The sequence below is a fragment of the Ahaetulla prasina genome, chromosome 2 (genome assembly GCF_028640845.1).
Source record: "Ahaetulla prasina isolate Xishuangbanna chromosome 2, ASM2864084v1, whole genome shotgun sequence".
NCBI classification, from domain to species: Eukaryota; Metazoa; Chordata; class Lepidosauria; order Squamata; family Colubridae; genus Ahaetulla; species Ahaetulla prasina.
The window spans coordinates 56,876,691-56,897,584 of NC_080540.1; the positions used below are offsets into that span (position 1 = coordinate 56,876,691).

The following is a 20,894-nucleotide window of genomic DNA, read 5'->3' on the forward strand; positions in this document are numbered from 1 at the left end:
AAGTCCGCGATCGCATCCACGCTCCATTCACCTCTCCGCCCCTCGGTGAGACCCGATCGGACCGAACATGCGGTTTATAGATCCCCTTCCTCGCCCTGTCCCTCCACAATCGAGGCTTATCGTGGGCCTCGTGCAACAGTCGCGCGTTCTTTAAAGCGGGTTTTTTCCCCAAACGCCATCACTCTGCTAAACAAATAATTTCCTCAACACTGTCAAACTGTTTACTAAATCTGCACTACAAACCGTTCCCATCACCCATCCCTTTCCACTTATGACTGCATGACTGTTAGCTTGTTGCTCGTATCCTTACGGATTATACTGATATTGTTTCCTGATTGCTTATGACGATCATTAAGTGTTGTAAGTGTTGTACCTTGATGAAGGTATCTTTTCTTTTACGTACACTGACAGCATATGCACCAAGACAAATTCCTTGTGTGTCCAATCACACTTGGCCAATAAAATTCTGTTCTATTCTATTCAACCTTGGCAACTTTAAGCCTGGAGGACTTCAACTACCAGAATTCTCCAGCCAGCTTTGTTAGCTGGGGAATTCTGGGAATTGAAATCCGCCAGGCTTAAAATTGCCAAGGTTGGAGACCCCTGCTTTAAAGACGGGCATTGTGGGTGGGTGGGTGGGTGGGGAATGGGGTTGAGGGACATATTTCCCGCCTTCACTCTTGGAGACTTTCATCTGACGCGAGGAGAAGGCCGAGGAGGAGAACGAGCCCACACAAACGCAACAGCGACCGGGAAAGGGTGCTCTCCTTTCAACTCCCGTCGAACTTCCTTCCCATCGCTTATGGACGAGTGTTCGGGTGTGTTTAAAGTAAACTCGGTTGTTCCTTCAGAGAGTCGGGCAAGGATTCCTGCCCCCCCACCCCCAGCCCCAAGAATCTATCCCTCTGGTTGGAGTCGATTGTCGACCGCGGGAAGAGGGAAGCTGGACAGCACCGCGACCTCGCGCTGGCTGCCCGGGTCCCTGTCCCTTGCCTGCCCGCTGATGGGGATGCATTTCCTCGCCTGTCTCTGCAGCGCCCTCTCTCGGCCCATCGCTCCCAATCGCAAGCTCTTTATTGCGTTGCTTAGAATTATGGACCTTCCCGTCCCGCGTAGGGACTTCGACCGCTTAAGGATGGCGCTGGTTAAAGGGAAAGTTGCAAGGAGAGAACACGGTAGATTTCAAATTCCTTTTGCCCGTTGTTCAAGATGGGCATCAGTACAGAATAGAGGGAATACTGGTTTGGGGCCACAGATGCTCTGCAAAAATACAATTCCAAGTATTTTGTTTCTCTGACTCAACTGTAACTCATTTCCTGTTAAGGTATTTTCTAGCAGATTGGCTGGGCATTTCACTTTCAGTTGGTCTCCTCTGGTTTCCCTTTAATTAGCATCCTCCTTAAGCGATTGAGATCTATCATATTATTACAAATATTTTTTTAATTTGCTTTTCTCACTAACAAAGCATTTAGTACAGTTTTAATGTTACAAAGAATAATTGAAATTTAGTAAAGGCCAAAGATTATATTCTATATATTCAAAAGGGCAACTACTACAGAATGCAGATGTCAATAGTGATCATGGCAAGATCTTTTGAAAGTTAAATGCCAATTCTTCCACAACTTCACTGGTTTTACTTCTGAACTCGTTTTGAGTTTTTGCAAGCCCCACATGGCCTGAATCTGTAACAGTTGAATGAGAACAGAGGCCCTTCTAATTCCAGATTTTGCAGTTTTAGTTTCATACTCTAACCACCATGAGCACCTACATAGGTATATTAAAGGTAAAGGTTCCCCTCGCACATACGTGCTAGTCATTCCTGACTCTAGGGGGTGGTACTCATCTCCGTTCAAAGCCAAAGAGCCAGCTCTGTCTGAAGACGTCTCCGTAGTCATGTGGCCAGCATGACTAAACGCCAAAGGCGCACGGAACACTGTTACCTTCCCACCAAAGGTGGGTCCCTATTTTTCTACTTGCATTTTTAATGTGCTTTCAAACTGCTAGGTTGGCAGAAGCTGGGACAAATAACGGGAGCTCACCTTGTTATACAGCACTAGGAATTCGAACCGCTGAACTGCCGACCTTCCGATCGACAAGCTCAGCGACATAGCCAAATAACTACATACTATCAAGTGATCTTGATAGTATCCTTTTACCCAGGACTGTATTGGTCTTTTTGGCAGCTGCAGCACATTGCTGGCTCATATTCAAGTGGTTGTCCACTAGGACTCCTTGAACCCTCTCACAGTTATTTTAGTAACCTTAGAGATCCAGATCCTCCAGGAGGTTGTTCAATATCCTTTTGAAGCATCCAGTTTGACTGTCCCAGACAGCTTCCAGAGAAGTCCACAAATGGACCTCTGCTTTTATTGGTCACTTGAAATCGCTTGAATGTGTTAGTTTTGTCTTCCAGAACAGAATCATCCATGAGAGTTTGGATATCCTCACCAATATTGGTATGAAGAATGACTTTTCTGGATAGACCTAGTTAATACTTAATTATTACAACATTTAAAAATCAACATCTCAAGTAGGTGCACTAGAATTCAGCACATTTCTTTCCTAGCCAGCATGGATTTTTATGGTGGCCTCCAAATGCCTAAAACAGGTTTTAACTTTACTAACAGGGCCCTGAGATTGCATGACACATTATTGATTCTGTTTATAGTTTCAGCATATAAATATTTTATTGCTGTATTGTTATTTTAGAATATTGTTTAATAATTTCATTGTTGGCCACACTTTAAATGTCATTAAAACGCTTTGGGATGTCTGGAATGAAAGAGGGAAGCATAAATATTTCATTAAAAGACACAGAGAGAAAAGTGGAAGAGGCTCACAATAATGTCATGTTCGCAAATAAAAATATCTGAATATTTGAACATTTGCTTATATATAGTCAGATGGATATGTTTTGCCAAATTTCCAATTCAAAGCCTGCAAAATCTCTGGGTCCTGTATGGGATAAAGAACCTTCCCTTGTCTGTGTACAAAGTACAGGAGCAAATCAACTGTGATTCAGTGCAACAGAGCAACCAGATGTGGAGAACCAGATTGGAGAATAAACAGTAGACCTGTCAATGATTCTTCAGGAGGAGGCAGCAGACAAACCAATAGGATGATGAGGGGTGTCAAATAGAGCGTTTTCCCCCAGAGGATTGGAGGGAAAGCCAAACCAACCTGCTTTTGTCAAAGGTCACCTTAGCTACAATAGAACCTCAACTCTCTTCTAAGTCTTGTCCTTCAGCCACGGCTGTCCGTCAGGCACTAGCCTTCCCTTACAAGCAATGTCTACTCTGAAAGCAATTTGTGCTGGACTCCCCCTCCATCCTCTTCCAGAGAACAGAGGCCGAAAGAGTGGCATCCCTCATGCTCCTGTGAGAAGCCCCAATCTCACTGCAAGTGAAGAAAAAGTAAGAGTTTGTACAATTCTTCTCTTTGGACATTACCCCTATTTTCCTACGAAAAATCTCTCCATTAGCTTGAACTACAAACTCTGCATTCCTAAAATGTTCCCTAGAACCGAGTTGGGCGAACCACCCCTGATAGAGTTAGATCTGCTTCTTAAAGCAAATCTGGTGGTCTCTGCCCAGCTATATTATTGATAGCTACCAGTTGTGAAAATAAACATGACACGGTTCTATTATATATTGCCCTTAATGTCTGTCTATCAGGTCTGTTGAGTTCTAGTGCATATCTCTGCTCCTCACACCCTTCAGAACATGGTCTGGTTCAGGAATTTCCAAATTTTCAGCATTATGAAGTCCTGTTGCTGGGACTTTCTGGGTGCATCTTTCTTTATGGTTCCGTTCAGTAAAATGCAAGTTCCTTCTGCATAGATGAGGCCCTTTTGAAATGGGAGGAGCAGTATTAATAGAAATAATGATTCATCACACTTACCTTAATTCAAGGAACGATGATATCAAACATAACCTGAGGATCAGGACTACCGGTATATATTGTGTCTCTTTCCAATTTGAATTTGTAGTAATAATTTTTTGTCTCCAGGGTTTTATGCCATGTCCCTTGGTTTCTGTAAATAATACGTAGCTTTTTTTTTAATAAGACTGTAAAGGCCTATATCCATTTATTAGTTGATTTTACTATCCTTGAATAAATCAAAACATATTTGCAGGAATTTTCTTCCAGTTATTTCCTGAATTCTCTTGCTTCCAAACTGCTTTGTGATTGAAATATGTGACAGTAACATCCTTCATGTTTTTTTTCTTCCTTTGAAGACTAAGCAGGTTAATACCTTGCCTCTGGTTTCACTGCCCATTCCCTTAAGGTCAACTTGGGATTGTCTTCCTGCTTTTCACCCTCAAAACACAGAAAAGAGCCTTTCAGCAATGAATAGAAGCCAAAAAGGAGACTAAAATGCTAGTGGTAGAGGCAAGAGTGGTGGGAGTTCTTACAGTGGGGGATCAGGGTGCCCAAATGTTTTGCTGGATAGGTGCTTTTGCCTAAAGTGTGAAATATATCCATTTCAGTACCTCATTGGATAAGGTAGCAGAAGTGGTCATGTTTCTTTGCATGAGCAGAGAATCATAAGGCTGGAAGGGACCTTAAGGGTCTTCTAGTCCAACCCCCTGCTCAAGGTAGGAGCCTTACTGTATATCATCCTAGTCAATTGGTTGTCCAATCTACTTTTGAAAACTACAAGGGACGGAGCAACCACAAGTTTGGAGTAGCATTGGCAATAAGATTCATTCTGTGCTAGGAGTGTCTGTAGGGGTTTGTGTGTCAAAGTCTTGATAACACTTGTGGCAGCATGTGAAACTTCCTCCTCCTCCTCTTCCTCCTCAGCATGTTAGAATAATGATCACAAGCATTATCTTGACATTCCCCGCCTCACCACTCTGTAGTCACCTTGTTCTGTACTGCATATGAAAGCAGGAGATCAACTTTTATACCCCAGCAATCGCGGGTGGGGTCTTGGGCCTCCTTGAACCCGCGGTTGCTGCGCTGGAGGCCGGAGAAACTGGAGACGGGGCGGGCGAAGATGGCGGCCCTGCGGAGGTGCGTGGGCGGCCGGCCGGCCCTCAGCTGTTCTCAGCTGTTTGGCGGTGGGCGGCGTTTCTAAGCGCGCTACCGCTTCCATCAGCGACACCACCCTGGATTAAGCCTCATGGACTCGGCTCCCCCGCTCTTGCTGTCATCTCCCTGTTGGTTACAGGGTGAGCGGTGGGAGACGAACGGCCATGTGGAGGCGTGGGGGGGCGGCGGATGCCAGCTTCGCCGCGACGCCCGGGTTGCGTGGCTCGGCACTTTGGCCCTCGCTTTTCTAAAACATCTTTTCCGTCGGCGGTTGAGGCTTGGCGGACTGGTGAAGGCGGCCTTGTGGAGATGGGGAGGGCTGCATGTTTTCAGTTGAGATGGCGCTTATTCAGCTGCGCCTTGTTTGCACCCTGGACTCGCCTCCTGGGGCTTCTGGTTTCCAGCTTGTTGGATCATCTCTCCCACTGAGGGTGGGGGCAAGTGATGGACATGACGAGCATGTTGAGGCGTGGGGCAGGAAGGTGTATTCTCCAGCTGACATTGTGGCTACCCTTTACCCCCACTCCCGGACCTCCTTCCTGGACTGCTGGAACATCTCTCCCGCAGACGGTACACTCGGTCCAGCGGAACATCTACCTGGTGGATGGGTTGAGGCAGTTTCGATCTTTTGTCTGCTAATCCATCAGGATATAAATGGACTTTACATCTCTCCAGGACGGACTGCCTGTCTCTTTTTTCCATCTGTTACTGGACCCCAGAAAAACATCCCAGTATAACATCTTAGCTGCCAAATGGGACATAGTCAGCTGATGGTTGATTCTATCGTTATTCGCCACAGGAACTCTTGCGCCTGCAGTGCCCCGCCTCGCAGGAATGGCCCGCCACATTACCGAGGGCCGGCCTCTATGACGGGTCTTGGGACCCACAGAGGTGGCATGCTAAAAGAAGGGTTTTATGGGGTTTTTAGAGAGGGAATTTTTAAGGGTGGGAGGGTAAGGCGGGTAATGGGGTAACCCGTCGGGTAGGGGCCAGTTCCTGCACATGCTCGGCGGTTTTTCTTTATCAGGTCCAGAGGTTATGGGGGAGGCGTGTTCCTATTTGTGAGGTGGTTCTATTGACACGGTAAGTGGGAGAGGCAGGTATGGCGAGCGAGGGGTCATACCAAGTTTCGGGAGCGCGTGCTCGATGTTTGAAAGCGATCACGCTCCGACCCTTGGACTTCTCCGTTCCCGGATGGTCAGGATCCTCAGAGCTTGGGCCTCCGGCTGATGTTGTGCAATGCCGGTCCGTGGTGAACAAAGCCCCTTGTCTGTGATCTTATACAGGGGTTCCGCGGACCTTATGGGCATTACGGAGACCTGGTTGGGCACTGAAGGGGCGTGCCCCTCTGACTCAACTGTAACTCATTTCCTGTTAAGGTATTTTCTAGCAGATTGGCTGGGCATTTCACTTTCAGTTGGTCTCCTCTGGTTTCCCTTTAATTAGCATCCTCCTTAAGCGATTGAGATCTATCATATTATTACAAATATTTTTTTAATTTGCTTTTCTCACTTACAAAGCATTTAGTACAGTTTTAATGTTACAAAGAATAATTGAAATTTAGTAAAGGCCAAAGATTATATTCTATATATTCAAAAGGGCAACTACTACAGAATGCAGATGTCAATAGTGATCATGGCAAGATCTTTTGAAAGTTAAATGCCAATTCTTCCACAACTTCACTGGTTTTACTTCTGAACTCGTTTTGAGTTTTTGCAAGCCCCACATGGCCTGAATCTGTAACAGCTGAATGAGAACAGAGGCCCTTCTAATTCCAGATTTTGCAGTTTTAGTTTCATACTCTAACCACCATGAGCACCTACATAGGTATATTAAAGGTAAAGGTTCCCCTCGCACATATGTGCTAGTCATTCCTGACTCTAGGGCGGTGGTGCTCATCTCCGTTTCAAAGCCAAAGAGCCAGCTCTGTCTGAAGACGTCTCCGTAGTCATGTGGCCAGCATGACTAAACGCCAAAGGCGCACGGAACACTGTTACCTTCCCACCAAAGGTGGGTCCCTATTTTTCTACTTGCATTTTTAATGTGCTTTCAAACTGCTAGGTTGGCAGAAGCTGGGACAAGTAACGGGAGCTCACCTTGTTATACAGCACTAGGAATTCGAACCGCTGAACTGCCGACCTTCCGATCGACAAGCTCAGCGACATAGCCAAATAACTACATACTATCAAGTGATCTTGATAGTATCCTTTTACCCAGGACTGTATTGGTCTTTTTGGCAGCTGCAGCACATTGCTGGCTCATATTCAAGTGGTTGTCCACTAGGACTCCTTGAACCCTCTCACAGTTATTTTAGTAACCTTAGAGATCCAGATCCTCCAGGAGGTTGTTCAATATCCTTTTGAAGCATCCAGTTTGACTGTCCCAGACAGCTCCCAGAGAAGTCCACAAATGGACCTCTGCTTTTATTGGTCACTTGAAATCGCTTGAATGTGTTAGTTTTGTCTTCCAGAACAGAATCATCCATGAGAGTTTGGATATCCTCACCAATATTGGTATGAAGAATGACTTTTCTGGATAGACCTAGTTAATACTTAATTATTACAACATTTAAAAATCAACATCTCAAGTAGGTGCACTAGAATTCAGCACATTTCTTTCCTAGCCAGCATGGTTTTTTATGGTGGCCTCCAAATGCCTAAAACAGGTTTTAACTTTACTAACAGGGCCCTGAGATTGCATGACACATTATTGATTCTGTTTATAGTTTCAGCATATAAATATTTTATTGCTGTATTGTTATTTTAGAATATTGTTTAATAATTTCATTGTTGGCCACACTTTAAATGTCATTAAAACGCTTTGGGATGTCTGGAATGAAAGAGGGAAGCATAAATATTTCATTAAAAGACACAGAGAGAAAAGTGGAAGAGGCTCACAATAATGTCATGTTCGCAAATAAAAATATCTGAATATTTGAACATTTGCTTATATATAGTCAGATGGATATGTTTTGCCAAATTTCCAATTCAAAGCCTGCAAAATCTCTGGGTCCTGTATGGGATAAAGAACCTTCCTTGTCTGTGTACAAAGTACAGGAGCAAATCAACTGTGATTCAGTGCAACAGAGCAACCAGATGTGGAGAACCAGATTGGAGAATAAACAGTAGACCTGTCAATGATTCTTCAGGAGGAGGCAGCAGACAAACCAATAGGATGATGAGGGGTGTCAAATAGAGCGTTTTCCCCCAGAGGATTGGAGGGAAAGCCAAACCAACCTGCTTTTGTCAAAGGTCACCTTAGCTACAATAGAACCTCAACTCTCTTCTAAGTCTTGTCCTTCAGCCACGGCTGTCCGTCAGGCACTAGCCTTCCCTTACAAGCAATGTCTACTCTGAAAGCAATTTGTGCTGGACTCCCCCTCCATCCTCTTCCAGAGAACAGAGGCCGAAAGAGTGGCATCCCTCATGCTCCTGTGAGAAGCCCCAATCTCACTGCAAGTGAAGAAAAAGTAAGAGTTTGTACAATTCTTCTCTTTGGACATTACCCCTATTTTCCTACGAAAAATCTCTCCATTAGCTTGAACTACAAACTCTGCATTCCTAAAATGTTCCCTAGAACCGAGTTGGGCGAACCACCCCTGATAGAGTTAGATCTGCTTCTTAAAGCAAATCTGGTGGTCTCTGCCCAGCTATATTATTGATAGCTACCAGTTGTGAAAATAAACATGACACGGTTCTATTATATATTGCCCTTAATGTCTGTCTATCAGGTCTGTTGAGTTCTAGTGCATATCTCTGCTCCTCACACCCTTCAGAACATGGTCTGGTTCAGGAATTTCCAAATTTTCAGCATTATGAAGTCCTGTTGCTGGGACTTTCTGGGTGCATCTTTCTTTATGGTTCCGTTCAGTAAAATGCAAGTTCCTTCTGCATAGATGAGGCCCTTTTGAAATGGGAGGAGCAGTATTAATAGAAATAATGATTCATCACACTTACCTTAATTCAAGGAACGATGATATCAAACATAACCTGAGGATCAGGACTACCGGTATATATTGTGTCTCTTTCCAATTTGAATTTGTAGTAATAATTTTTTTGTCTCCAGGGTTTTATGCCATGTCCCTTGGTTCTGTAAATAATACGTAGCTTTTTTTTAAATAAGACTGTAAAGGCCTATATCCATTTATTAGTTGATTTTACTATCCTTGAATAAATCAAAACATATTTGCAGGGATTTTCTTCCAGTTATTTCCTGAATTCTCTTGCTTCCAAACTGCTTTGTGGATTGAAATATGTGACAGTAACATCCTTCATGTTCTTTTTCTTCCTTTGAAGACTAAGCAGGTTAATACCTTGCCTCTGGTTTCACTGCCCATTCCCTTAAGGTCAACTTGGGATTGTCTTCCTGCTTTTCACCCTCAAAACACAGAAAAGAGCCTTTCAGCAATGAATAGAAGCCAAAAAGGAGACTAAAATGCTAGTGGTAGAGGCAAGAGTGGTGGGAGTTCTTACAGTGGGGGATCAGGGTGCCCAAATGTTTTTTTGCCTAAAGTGTGAAATATATCCATTTCAGTACCTCATTGGATAAGGTAGCAGAAGTGGTCATGTTTCTTTGCATGAGCAGAGAATCATAAGGCTGGAAGGGACCTTAAGGGTCTTCTAGTCCAACCCCCTGCTCAAGGTAGGAGCCTTACTGTATATCATCCTAGTCAATTGGTTCTCCAATCTACTTTTGAAAACTACAAGGGACGGAGCACCCACAAGTTTGGAGTAGCATTGGCAATAAGATTCATTCTGTGCTAGGAGTGTCTGTAGGGGTTTGTGTGTCAAAGTCTTGATAACACTTGTGGCAGCATGTGAAACTTCGTCCTCCTCCTCTTCCTCCTCAGCATGTTAGAATAATGATCACAAGCATTATCTTGACATTCCCCGCCTCACCACTCTGTAGTCACCTTGTTCTGTACTGCATATGAAAGCAGGAGATCAACTTGTGGCGTGATGGTGGAGGGAATTTTATAGGCCTGGTTACATACCTTTGTCTGTTCCAACGTTAGTGCTGTCTCCTAGCATTGCCATCTGAGGGAATTGCTCTGCCTAAAATTAGGGCATTCCTAATTCTATGTTCATAACAGCGTTCCGTGCGCCTTTGGCGTTTAGTCATTCCAGCCACATGACCACGGAGACGTCTTCAGACAGCGCTGGCTCTTCGGCTTTGAAACTGAGATGAGCACTGTCCCCTAGAGTCGGGAATGACTAGCACATATATACAAGGGGAACCTTTACCTTTTACCTTTAACCTCTGTCTCTTGAGTTGACCCAGCATATAAATAAATATATATGATAAAATATATCTTAAGAGAGAATGACTTTACTCCCAAAAAGTGTGCGATTTTACCCATGTTCAAGGACTAGCAGTGGTTCAGCAACTGAAAATACTATTTTTTTTAATGGATACTTTTAACAAAAAGTCAGAAGTCTGGTAGCACCTTTTCCATCTAGCATATTTTATTTAAAGTCATATTAAAAATCTGTTGCCTTACTAGCATTGGTTAGTGGGAAAAGGTGCTACTAGACTCGAAATTGTTTGCCATCAGAGACCAACACAGCTATCTTAATAAAAACAAAGGCCTAGTTTGTATCTAGCTCACCTCCTGATAAGGGTAGCTTTGTCTCATCTGTATTTGTTCCTATATTTTTAAGACAATGTGAACTGTGTGAATAATATTGTGTCTACTGTAGCTTTATCACATTATTCTTAGGGTTTGGCTTCTGGAGACTCTCTTTATTGGCTCTTCATTGTAAACCAACTCTTCTGGCAAAAATGTGAAGTTCCAGTCTTATGGGTGTAAACAATTGCTACTGCTTTGAAATCTGTTCTTTTGCCTTTTAAGTGACAACATTTTGTTTTGGTCGGACCAGCTATTCTGAGCTGGATGTCTTCCTGAGGTGCGAGGACTATGTCCTAGAAAACTGGGAACTGCATTTCCAACACATTTGAAAAATCCAAGTTGGGTAGCCTACCTGATTGAGATCACAGTAATCACATACCGTACATTCTGTGTGTCTCTCACAAGCACACATATATTTACTTTCTCACATATACAATGAGAAGGCTCTTCCTGCCACAATAAAGATCCTGTTTCCTTGCACTTAACTGTATTTTTTTTTATTCAGTTTAAACAAAAATCCAAGCAATGTTCTTTAAATTGTGGCCAGCTTGTTAAAATATTCTTCTGTATTGATCTTATGCCTAGACACCACCCAGAGTCCACACTGAGAGTGAGATGAACCGTATCTACATTTGACAAACTACTAAATGTCTCTGACCATTGGCTTGGTATTTGATATATGTATCTTTGTATGCATTTATTTTGATATCCTGACATTTGATGTTGGAAATCATCCTATCTCTTTGGTTGGACGTCATCTCTCTCTTTGGTACAGCATTTGTTTATTTGTTAGATTTATTTCCAGTTTGTTCCTCCAGGAGCTAAAGGTGGCTTATTGGGAGATGTCCCTCATTTGATGCTCACAGTAACACCTGTGTGAGGTATGTTGGGGTTGAACTGGCCGAAAATCATTCAGTGAGCCTGGACTTGAAATTGGATCTCCTCTGTCTTCCCCCCAGAGATCAGAATGACTTTATACAACAGTAACTCCTGAATTCAGTAGGAATACATGCAGTGTCATTCTCAAACCTTCTGTCACCCAACAATCGGGTTGGCTTTTTTTAAAAAAAATAATAATTCCTGAGCATATTCACATAATTCAATAACCTTAGTTGTGCTGCAAGTCTCATGCAATAGTTTCCATAGGGCAATGCATTTTCAATACCTTGGTATATGTAGTCTGTTGCTGCACAGTCCAATTCATTCAGCTTTCATTCTTAGGATTCAGAGAAAGATCCCCCCAAAGCAGAGGTCTCCAACCTTGGCAACTTTAAGACTTGTGGACTTCAAGTTCCAAAATTCCTCAGCCAGCAAAGCTGGCTCAGGAATTCTGGGACTTGAAGTCCACAAGTCTTAAAAGTTACCAAGATTGGAGACCTCTGCCCCAAAGCATCCTTGGTCTGGGAGAAGCTTTGAATGGCACTGACCAATGCATTCTAAGCCCCTTCCCTTCCCTTCCTTCTTGCTGGATAAATCAGACAGAGTGGAACTTATGTAGCCTACCCTGTATTTCCTCATGCATGCTTTTGCACAGATATTCACATGTTCACAAGCAGCAACCATGTGGAGAAATGCACTGTGTGAACAAATCAAGCTTCAGTGTATGTATTGTGACACTCTTGCATTTGGTTCTCTGAAGACAAGCAATTTATTCTAACACCCCAGGCGATTTACATCATTGAAAAAAAAAGCTACTACAAACCTTCTTAAAGTGATAGTGCTTTTCCTGCTCCCCCACCCCTTCTTTGACTTTAATTCTTAGGTGCTGCTTCTTCTGTTAATGGTATGGTCCTTTTGTTTGGGTTCTCTATTGATTTAGTTTCCACCCATGAATTTCAAACTCTGTGTGAACATTGCAGTAGAATAAAGGGATTTTTTAAAAAATTAAAAAATTTAAAAATAAACAAAAAATAATGGTATAAATTATGAAAGTATGCATTTCAGATGTCAGCATTTTTGTTTGTTTTAACTCATAATTTTGGTACACATTTTGGAGTACATCAAAGTCAGCAGAGATCTTATTTCCTCCTTGAGGAGTGGCGCTCACAGAGCATGGCACAAACTATTCCTGAATGTGTGCCACTTTTCTTTGTAAGAGAGGTATTCTTCCTGGATGTGTGGCCAGTGTGTGAAGATTTTGGGAAAATTGCAAATATGTATTTTTTTATATACTTAAGGCGGGTTCATACCATGCTAAACTATGGTTTGTTTCACCACCTTGATTAAATCATCATTTGCTGCAATTGTGTAACATGGAAAACTAAAAACACATACCTGCTGCAGCAGTCAACCCATGCAGACTAGCAGGAGAAACTATAAATTTGAATTTTCTCTTCCTGGTTTCACTTCATCATCTCCTTTTCAGCAATCGTCCACAGCCATTTCCTCACTGGTGATTTAGAGCAACCTGACAGCATCACCAAAACCCTTGCTAAAGTGGCATTAAGTCTGTCCTTATCTGTTATGCTGGCAGATCAGTGGTTAAATAAGTGTAGAAGACTTGAAATCACTAGTGGGGAAATAAGTAGGGGAACACCTGGATATTGGGTAATCCCAGGACATTGTATATTGAGTACAGGAGTTCACAGTTTCTTTGCACTGGGAAAGACGATCTTAATTTACTAGGAAATTTTACATGCACTGTGTATATTCTGTCATCTTAGGATGGTGATGAAATAGCAGATTTGGCATGCCCCATCTCTGCTGCCAAAGAGCCAGCAGAGCTTTCTGCTTTGTTTTGTGCTTAATGTAAAGGCCTACATTAATGTTCTTTCATTTCTTCTCTGGAAAATGGGCACTGGGCATTATCTTATTCATACAAAGGGCTGAATGAAAAGATTCCATTGAAAACGTGCTACCACCTTAGTGGATAGACCCTCATTTTTATTCAGGATCAATCTCCTTGAATCCTTTCATAAGAGCTGGGCATGTTTCCCACTAAGCCTAATAAAATGCATGTGCTTAATTAATTGTGATAGCCACCCACTTAGTCATTTTAAAATATTACTTATGTTTGATTTTTTCTCCATTGTTTTGGCAGTTGGCTTTAAAAAACTCTCTGCGATATTTCCCGCCTTACTTGCATGGAATCCTGGCACCAGAATTTGCCAAAGAATTGAGGCTCTATGGGCATATCTACATGTACAGGTTCTGCCCCCAGATTGAAATGAGGTAAGGATTAGGATTTGCCAAAAGATTGGGAATTCCAGGTTGGCATTGAAATTCCTTACTCAGTAGCTTGGGCATCGTGGGCATCTGTGTGTGTGTGGGGAAATGCCCACAATGCAAATCAAGTGGTGACATCATGCTTCAAATGATATCATTGGAGCTTGTACTGGATGCTAACCAATCTCATATAAAGCAGAGCCATCATTTTTTTAATTGCCATTTTTGAATTCATACAGTACCCTACCTAAGCCATCAAATATTATTTAAAAAACTAAAATGTTTGTGCTCGGCTCTAAGTCAAAAACAGTCAAACCCTTTCTAGACCGGGATGCCCTATGCACGGTCACTCACGCCCTCGTGACGTCTCGCCTGGATTACTGCAACGCTCTCTACATGGGGCTCCCCTTGAAGGGCATCCGGAGGCTGCAGTTAGTCCAGAATGCGGCTGCGCGGGTGATAGAGGGAGCCCCTCGTGGCTCCCGTATGACACCTATCCTGCGCAGACTGCACTGGCTACCTGTGGCCTTCCGGGTGCGCTTCAAGGTCTTGGTAACCACCTTTAAAGCGCTCCATGGCATAGGGCCGGGTTATTTACGGGACCGCCTACTGCTACCGAATACCTCTCACCGACCCGTGCGCTCTCACAGAGAGGGACTCCTCAGGGTGCCGTCAGCGAGGCAGTGTCGTCTGGCGACGCCTAGGGGAAGGGCCTTCTCTGTGGGGGCTCCCTCTGAACGAACTACCCCCAGGACTTCGTCAACTTCCGGACCTCCGAACCTTCCGTCGTGAGCTTAAAACACACTTATTCATTCGCGCAGGACTGGATTAGATTTTAAATTTATGGGTTTTAAATGAGTTTTATTTTTATATTGTTTTTAAACATTTTAACATTTTTAAACATTTGGCCTTTTAGAATAAGTTTTTTAATTGTTATTTTACTTTGTATTTATGTGTTTTTATTTGCCTGTGAACCGCCCTGAGTCCTTCGGGAGATAGGGCGGTATATAAATACGATTAATAAATAAATAAATAAATAAATAAATAAACCACCTTTTGGATTACTTAGCGCAATAAGTGAATCCAGGATATCTTTATAAAGTTATTAAAAGTCAGTGTGGCTGCTTCAAGGCCCAATTATAAACTGAATTAGCAGAAGGTCATTTGCTGATTAACCATCAAAATGAGATAAAACAAGGCAGATAAATAAGCAAGTTGGTTTATTGGTTAATGTATGCAGCTGCTGAACATCTGGGAACTTTGAACTGGATTCAAGTATCATAAAGTATAATGTAATTATTTTGTTTCTGGTGGCATAAACTATGACTTAGAACAATATACCAAGCCTGTTAATTCTGGATTAGAAAAAAACCATGGTAAAAGCAAGAACAACACTGAAAGTGTGAATTTAATCTTTGACTTGGTTTGTAGACAATATTAACAGTTTTGTAACAGGGTGGAGAACAGTAGACCTTTGTTTCTAATGAATGTCCACTTCCAGCATCATCATAGCACTTGTCTTTGAAATCATTGGGGACTGTTACTCATCAGCATCTACAGTAAATTTCCATCCATTTGCTCATATAATCTGTATGTTTGTAATGCAGTTCTTCTCTGCTGCCAACTTCTTATGGGAAGTACAGCATATAACAAATTTATTCTACAAGAAGTAAGATATGCAGAAAACAAAGTGTCAAGACTTGGCTTGTTCTTGACCGTCAAAATACCAAGTCAGAGACTCGCAAGTGCCTTATTAAATTCCAATGAAGCCTATATAAGAACAGATTCCAGAGCTGTATTTCTCCGACAGCCCATAAGCTTTTCTAATGTGAAGCTTTTTTCATAAAAAAGTAATGTAAAAATAGTAACACCTGTGTCATGACATCATCACATAAATAATATGTCGCAATATCTGGTGCAAATTTGTAATATGTTCTATGTGATTTTATATATATCATTTTATGTATATATAAAATGCACACACACACACACACACACATATGTAGGTCTTTGGTTATTTGGGTTTTCTCCCACATAAAATTGGAGGTGTCTTGGCGACGTTTCGACGAAGTCTCATTCGTCATCTTCAGGCTGGTGTTTACAGCTTCGTGCTTCTAGGAGCAATGTGTGACCGCACATATATATAAAAATATATTTATATATATACATACATATATATATATACATATATATACATATATATATACATACATATACATACATACATACATATATATATATATATATATATATATATATATATATATATATATATATATATATATATATATATAGGTCTTTGGTTATTTGGGTTTTCTCCCGCGTAAAATTGGAAGTGTCTTGCTCCCAGAAGCACGAAGCTGAAGCCTGAAGATGACGAATGAGACTTCGTCGAAACGTCGCCAAGACACTTCCAATTTTACACGGGAGAAAACCCGAACAACCAAAGACCTATATACAAACACCCGTGAAAACCTCAGAAAACATATATATATATATATATATATATATATATATATGTATGTATATATATATATATGTATGTATATATGTATATATATATATATGCATTGTTAGTGAATTATAAAACACTCAATGCCATTTTAAGCTTGGTTTAAGCATGTTTAGAGCTATTATCAGGGTTGGAAAATGTAGACAGCTGGCAGATAGTAGCAAAGAATTAGTTTTATGTGTCTCTTGTCTGCCATCTAGTAGTCATCATCCATAGTACATTCCATGTATTATCCATAGACCTAAACATATTGAACAAACCCAAGGTACGGATTTAGACATGGGCTCAGACTGTAGAGAATTATTAAATTTGCAGATGATACAACAGTGGTGGGACTCATCTCCAGGGTGGATGAGTTTGCCTATCAAGATGAGGTGGACCGGTTGCTTTCGTGGTGTGGAGATAATAACTTGGTCCTTAACACCAGTAAGACCAAGGAGCTTATAGTGGATGACAGAAGGAATAGATCAGACATCCAGCCCTTGCTTATCAATGGAGACCGAGTGGAGCAACTGGTCACTTTTAAGTTTCTGGGTGTTAGCATAAAAGAGGACCTGATCTGGAGCACTCACATTGTAGTACTGGTCAAAAGGGCCGAGCAGAGATTATACTACCTGAGATTTCTCAGGAAACAACAACGGAATGAAAAACTGCTGGTGACCTGCCGCTGCACCATAGAGAGCATTTTAACTTACTGCACCTGTGTATGGCTTGCCAATTGCACAGTGGCAGATAGGACAGCGCTCCAGAGGGTTAACGTCATTGCCCAGAAGATCATTGGTTGCCCTCTCCACTCTTTGGAAGAGCTTTAAAGCTCCTGCTGCCTTAAGAAAGTTCAAAACATTCTTAAAGATCCATCTCATTGTGGGGACCCTTTTTTTTTTTGTGAACTATAACCATCTGGCAAACAGTACAGGATAATAAAAACAAGGACAAATAGGCTGAAAAACAGCTTCTATCCGAGGACAGTAATCATATTGAATTCTATTGTATAGTGCAATATTAATGCAATATCAGTGGTTTTCAATTCAATTGTATAGAATGTGAAGGATGTGTGTTTTTGTTTTCTTTTTATGTATAATTTATCCTGAAGATGGCATTTAATTTTGTTGTACAAGGTGCAATGACAATAAAGTAAACTAACTAACTAGATTGGCATTGTGTGAGGTTTTGATTAAGCTGTTGAGTTAGAGCTGAGGGGCCCAAATACAAGTCTTAGCTATGGAACCTTGGGCCCAGGGGTGAAATCCAGCAGATTCTGACAGGTTCTAGAGAACCAGTGGTGGGATTCAGCCAGTTCGCACCACTTCGGGAGAACCGGTTGTTAACTGTCTGAGCAGTTTGGCAAACTGAATGTTGGAAGAAATCATTAGGGCAGAGAACTGGTTGTTAAATTACTTGAATCCCACCACTGTAGAGAACCGGTAGCGGAAATTTTGAGTAGTTTGGAGAACCAGCAAATGCCACCTCTGGCTGGCCTCAGAGTGAGAAGGGAATGGAGATTTTGCAATATCCTTCCCCTGGAGAGGGGAGGGAAGATAAATTTTGCAGTATCCTTCCCCTGGAGTGGGGTGGGAATGGAGATTTTGCAGTATCCTTCTGCTGCCACACCCACCAAGCCACACCACACCCACCAAGCCACGCTCACAGAACCGGTAGTAAAAAAAATTGGATTTCACCACTGCTGGGGCCAATCTCTCTTTCTTAGCCCACCTACTTCACAGGATTATAAAGAGGAGAGAGGAGTAAAAAGTGATACAGCCAAATACTGTTGCATTGATCTCTCAAATATCTTTAATCATTAAATGCAAAATCCATTTGTCCTCATTAACTGATCTTGTTTATTTCATTTAATGTTTTTGGCAACCATGTTCTGCCAGTGTAAAAGTGCAAATTTTGAACTTAGTTGGAATTCACTGCAATGCACTACGTAGATCCTGCATTGACTGTAAGCTGAAAAAAGCTTGCTTTTGTAATTGTTCTGAACTGTAGTTTTGAAAAAATCTGAGAAAAGGCAATTACATTCCTCAAATGTAGTGTTCCATTTTGATACACTTTTTTGTTAACAATTGCTCAGGATCTGTTTGTTCCAATTGGATTTTCTATTTGGATTCTCAGATGAACAGCTCAAATTCTGCCCATGTTCCAAATATGTGTAGCAATTTAAAAAATAAGTGCCTAAGGGCACAAAGCTCATATTCTATAAGCATGCAGCTGAGCTGATACAGGATTTCTGAATTCAGATTCTAAATAAATAAGATCAGGTAACAAAGTCAGAATAAACAATGTATTTTCTTCATTTAGCATGGAATCCTTCCAAAATAGACACAGAACAAGAGAAGCTGGGGAAAAAACCCAATGATATTTATTTCTTTTGCAGATGGTGGATGTATTTGCTAACCAAACTGTTTGTGAATGGCCCTATGTCTATTAATAGTCTAATGTTGATAATTATTTCTTATCTCTGTATGTGCATGTATATATGTCAGGGCTGTGCAGCAGTTCAGAATTAATTTGGAAAACATGGTTGGATTCACTCAGGAATGTGAACAGAACACCTGCCTACAAATCTTTAAATAAGAACTATCTGACATTTCCAGAGGGTACTATGTAGAAAGAAGCCCTTAATACACCAATCTCTAGTCTGGGGGTGGGGAGGGGGAGGGGGAGAGAAAACCTAATCTACTGATTAGTAATCTAAATTGAGTTTAAATGGTTTTATTCATAATAGGGCGTCCAACATCCTAACTGACTTTATCTTTCCATTAATTGTTTTCTATATTGGTTTTTCCTTTAATTTATCCATCAGATCAAGAATTCAATGGTAAAAACAGTTAGAGAATAATTCGTTCATCTCTGCCTTTATCTGTTTTAATTTCAGAGCTTATCCCATTCAAGAATATCCTTGCAAAACCAAGCAAGCTGCTGCAATAATGCACATGATTATGAATAACCTTGATCCTGCAGTAGCACAGGTAATGAATATTTGATGAAAACATGGTCTAGGAAAGAAATTTCCCTGCCTTTTATGGGGTAAATAATGGAGACAGTGATTTAGGATTTATGGAGTGATTTATGGAGACAGTGATTAGGATAATATATTATATTAAGTGATGGTTGTGTTAACAATACTTGGTTGAATAAGCCTACAGTTAGCTAGGCTGGAAAAACTCGGTAAGTTATAGACCATTGTTTACAAACCACAATATCCAGCTCTCACTGTTCATACATATTCGCCGCCTTCGGCACGACCGGACTTTAACTCATAGAATCGTCTGTTACAATGTCCTTCCTGTTGAAGACTACTTCAGCTTCAATCGCAATAATACAAGAGCACACAATAGATTTAAGCTTAATGTGCACCGCTCCAATCTTGACTGCAGAAAATATGACTTCAGTAACAGAGTTGTTAATGCCTGGAATGCACTACCTGACTCTGTGGTCTCTTCCCAAAATCCCCAAAGCTTTAACCAAAGACTATCTACTATTGACCTCACCCCATTCCTAAGAGGTCTGTAAGGGGCATGCATAAGAGCACCAGCGTGTCTACCGTTCCTGTCCTAGTGTTCCCTTTGATTGTATCAAATTCGTATAGTTATTTCATGCTTATGCTTATATATACTGTTGTGACAAATAAATAAATAAATAAATAAATAAATAAATAAAATATATAATCACCATCCTGTTCTCTTTCAGGCAAGCAATGTTATCAAAGTGCAAAAAGAAATTGTAAACCAGAGGGTTATTCTCTGTTTCTTTATATTCTAAGTTTTGTATTATTGCAATTGTTTTTATCCCAAAGGTACTTTTCAAAAGGCAACTGGATTTTCTTGATTGTTTCGCTGGAAACATTTCACTTCTCATCCAAGAAGGTCATCAGAAATGGGCAGCCATATAAATTGAATAAATAAAATAAATAAATAATCTGCACCTTTTATTCTTTTAAATTTCTCACTTGTCTCTTTCTAAGAATTTCACAAATTTTAGTAAGATTTTCATAGTCTTTCTTCTCCTTTCAACCCATTCAATTTCCCACTATATATTTGCTTTATAATTTAATCCTTTTTGTGTTCTCTATATGATAATCGACTTCACTGTACAATTTCTGAACTGGTGACTCACTTTTGTGTTTAGTCAAAGTTGATTCATTACCCATTCATTCTTGACTCTATAACTTTTTAGCCATACGTCTCTAAGTTTGCCATTCCCATTGGATCCAACTTTTATTGTCTCTTAATTTAACCAGAGAACCTCAATTCCAGAGAAGTAGAAGCAAGCTCTTATAGGCAAGCTCCATTTTCACTGCTTTTGACCAGTTTCCATTCCTCACAACAACTTCATATTACCAAGTACCATTTGCATGTCTTAAAAGTTCTCCATTTCCCCATATTTAGAATAGAATAGAATAGAATAGAATAGAATAGAATAGAATAGAATAGAATAGAATAGAATAGAATAGAATTTTTTATTGGCCAAGTGTGATTGGACACACAAGGAATTTGTCTTAGTGCATATGCTCTCGGTGTACATAAAAGATTATTTTATTATTAT

The 20,894-nt window shown here is 41.0% G+C and overlaps 1 protein-coding gene across 1 annotated transcript in view; it reads left to right on the top strand.

The window, feature by feature from the left end:
• Positions 1 to 8,380: 8,380 nt before the first annotated feature.
• Positions 8,381 to 20,894, top strand: part of UROC1 (urocanate hydratase 1) — a 59,595-nt gene continuing 47,081 nt past the window's right edge. The window contains exons 1-3 of the mRNA XM_058167821.1: positions 8,381 to 8,506; positions 13,707 to 13,837; positions 19,225 to 19,318. Of these exons, the coding sequence (XP_058023804.1) occupies positions 8,381 to 8,506; positions 13,707 to 13,837; positions 19,225 to 19,318 (351 nt within the window). The remainder of the gene's footprint in view (positions 8,507 to 13,706; positions 13,838 to 19,224; positions 19,319 to 20,894) is intronic.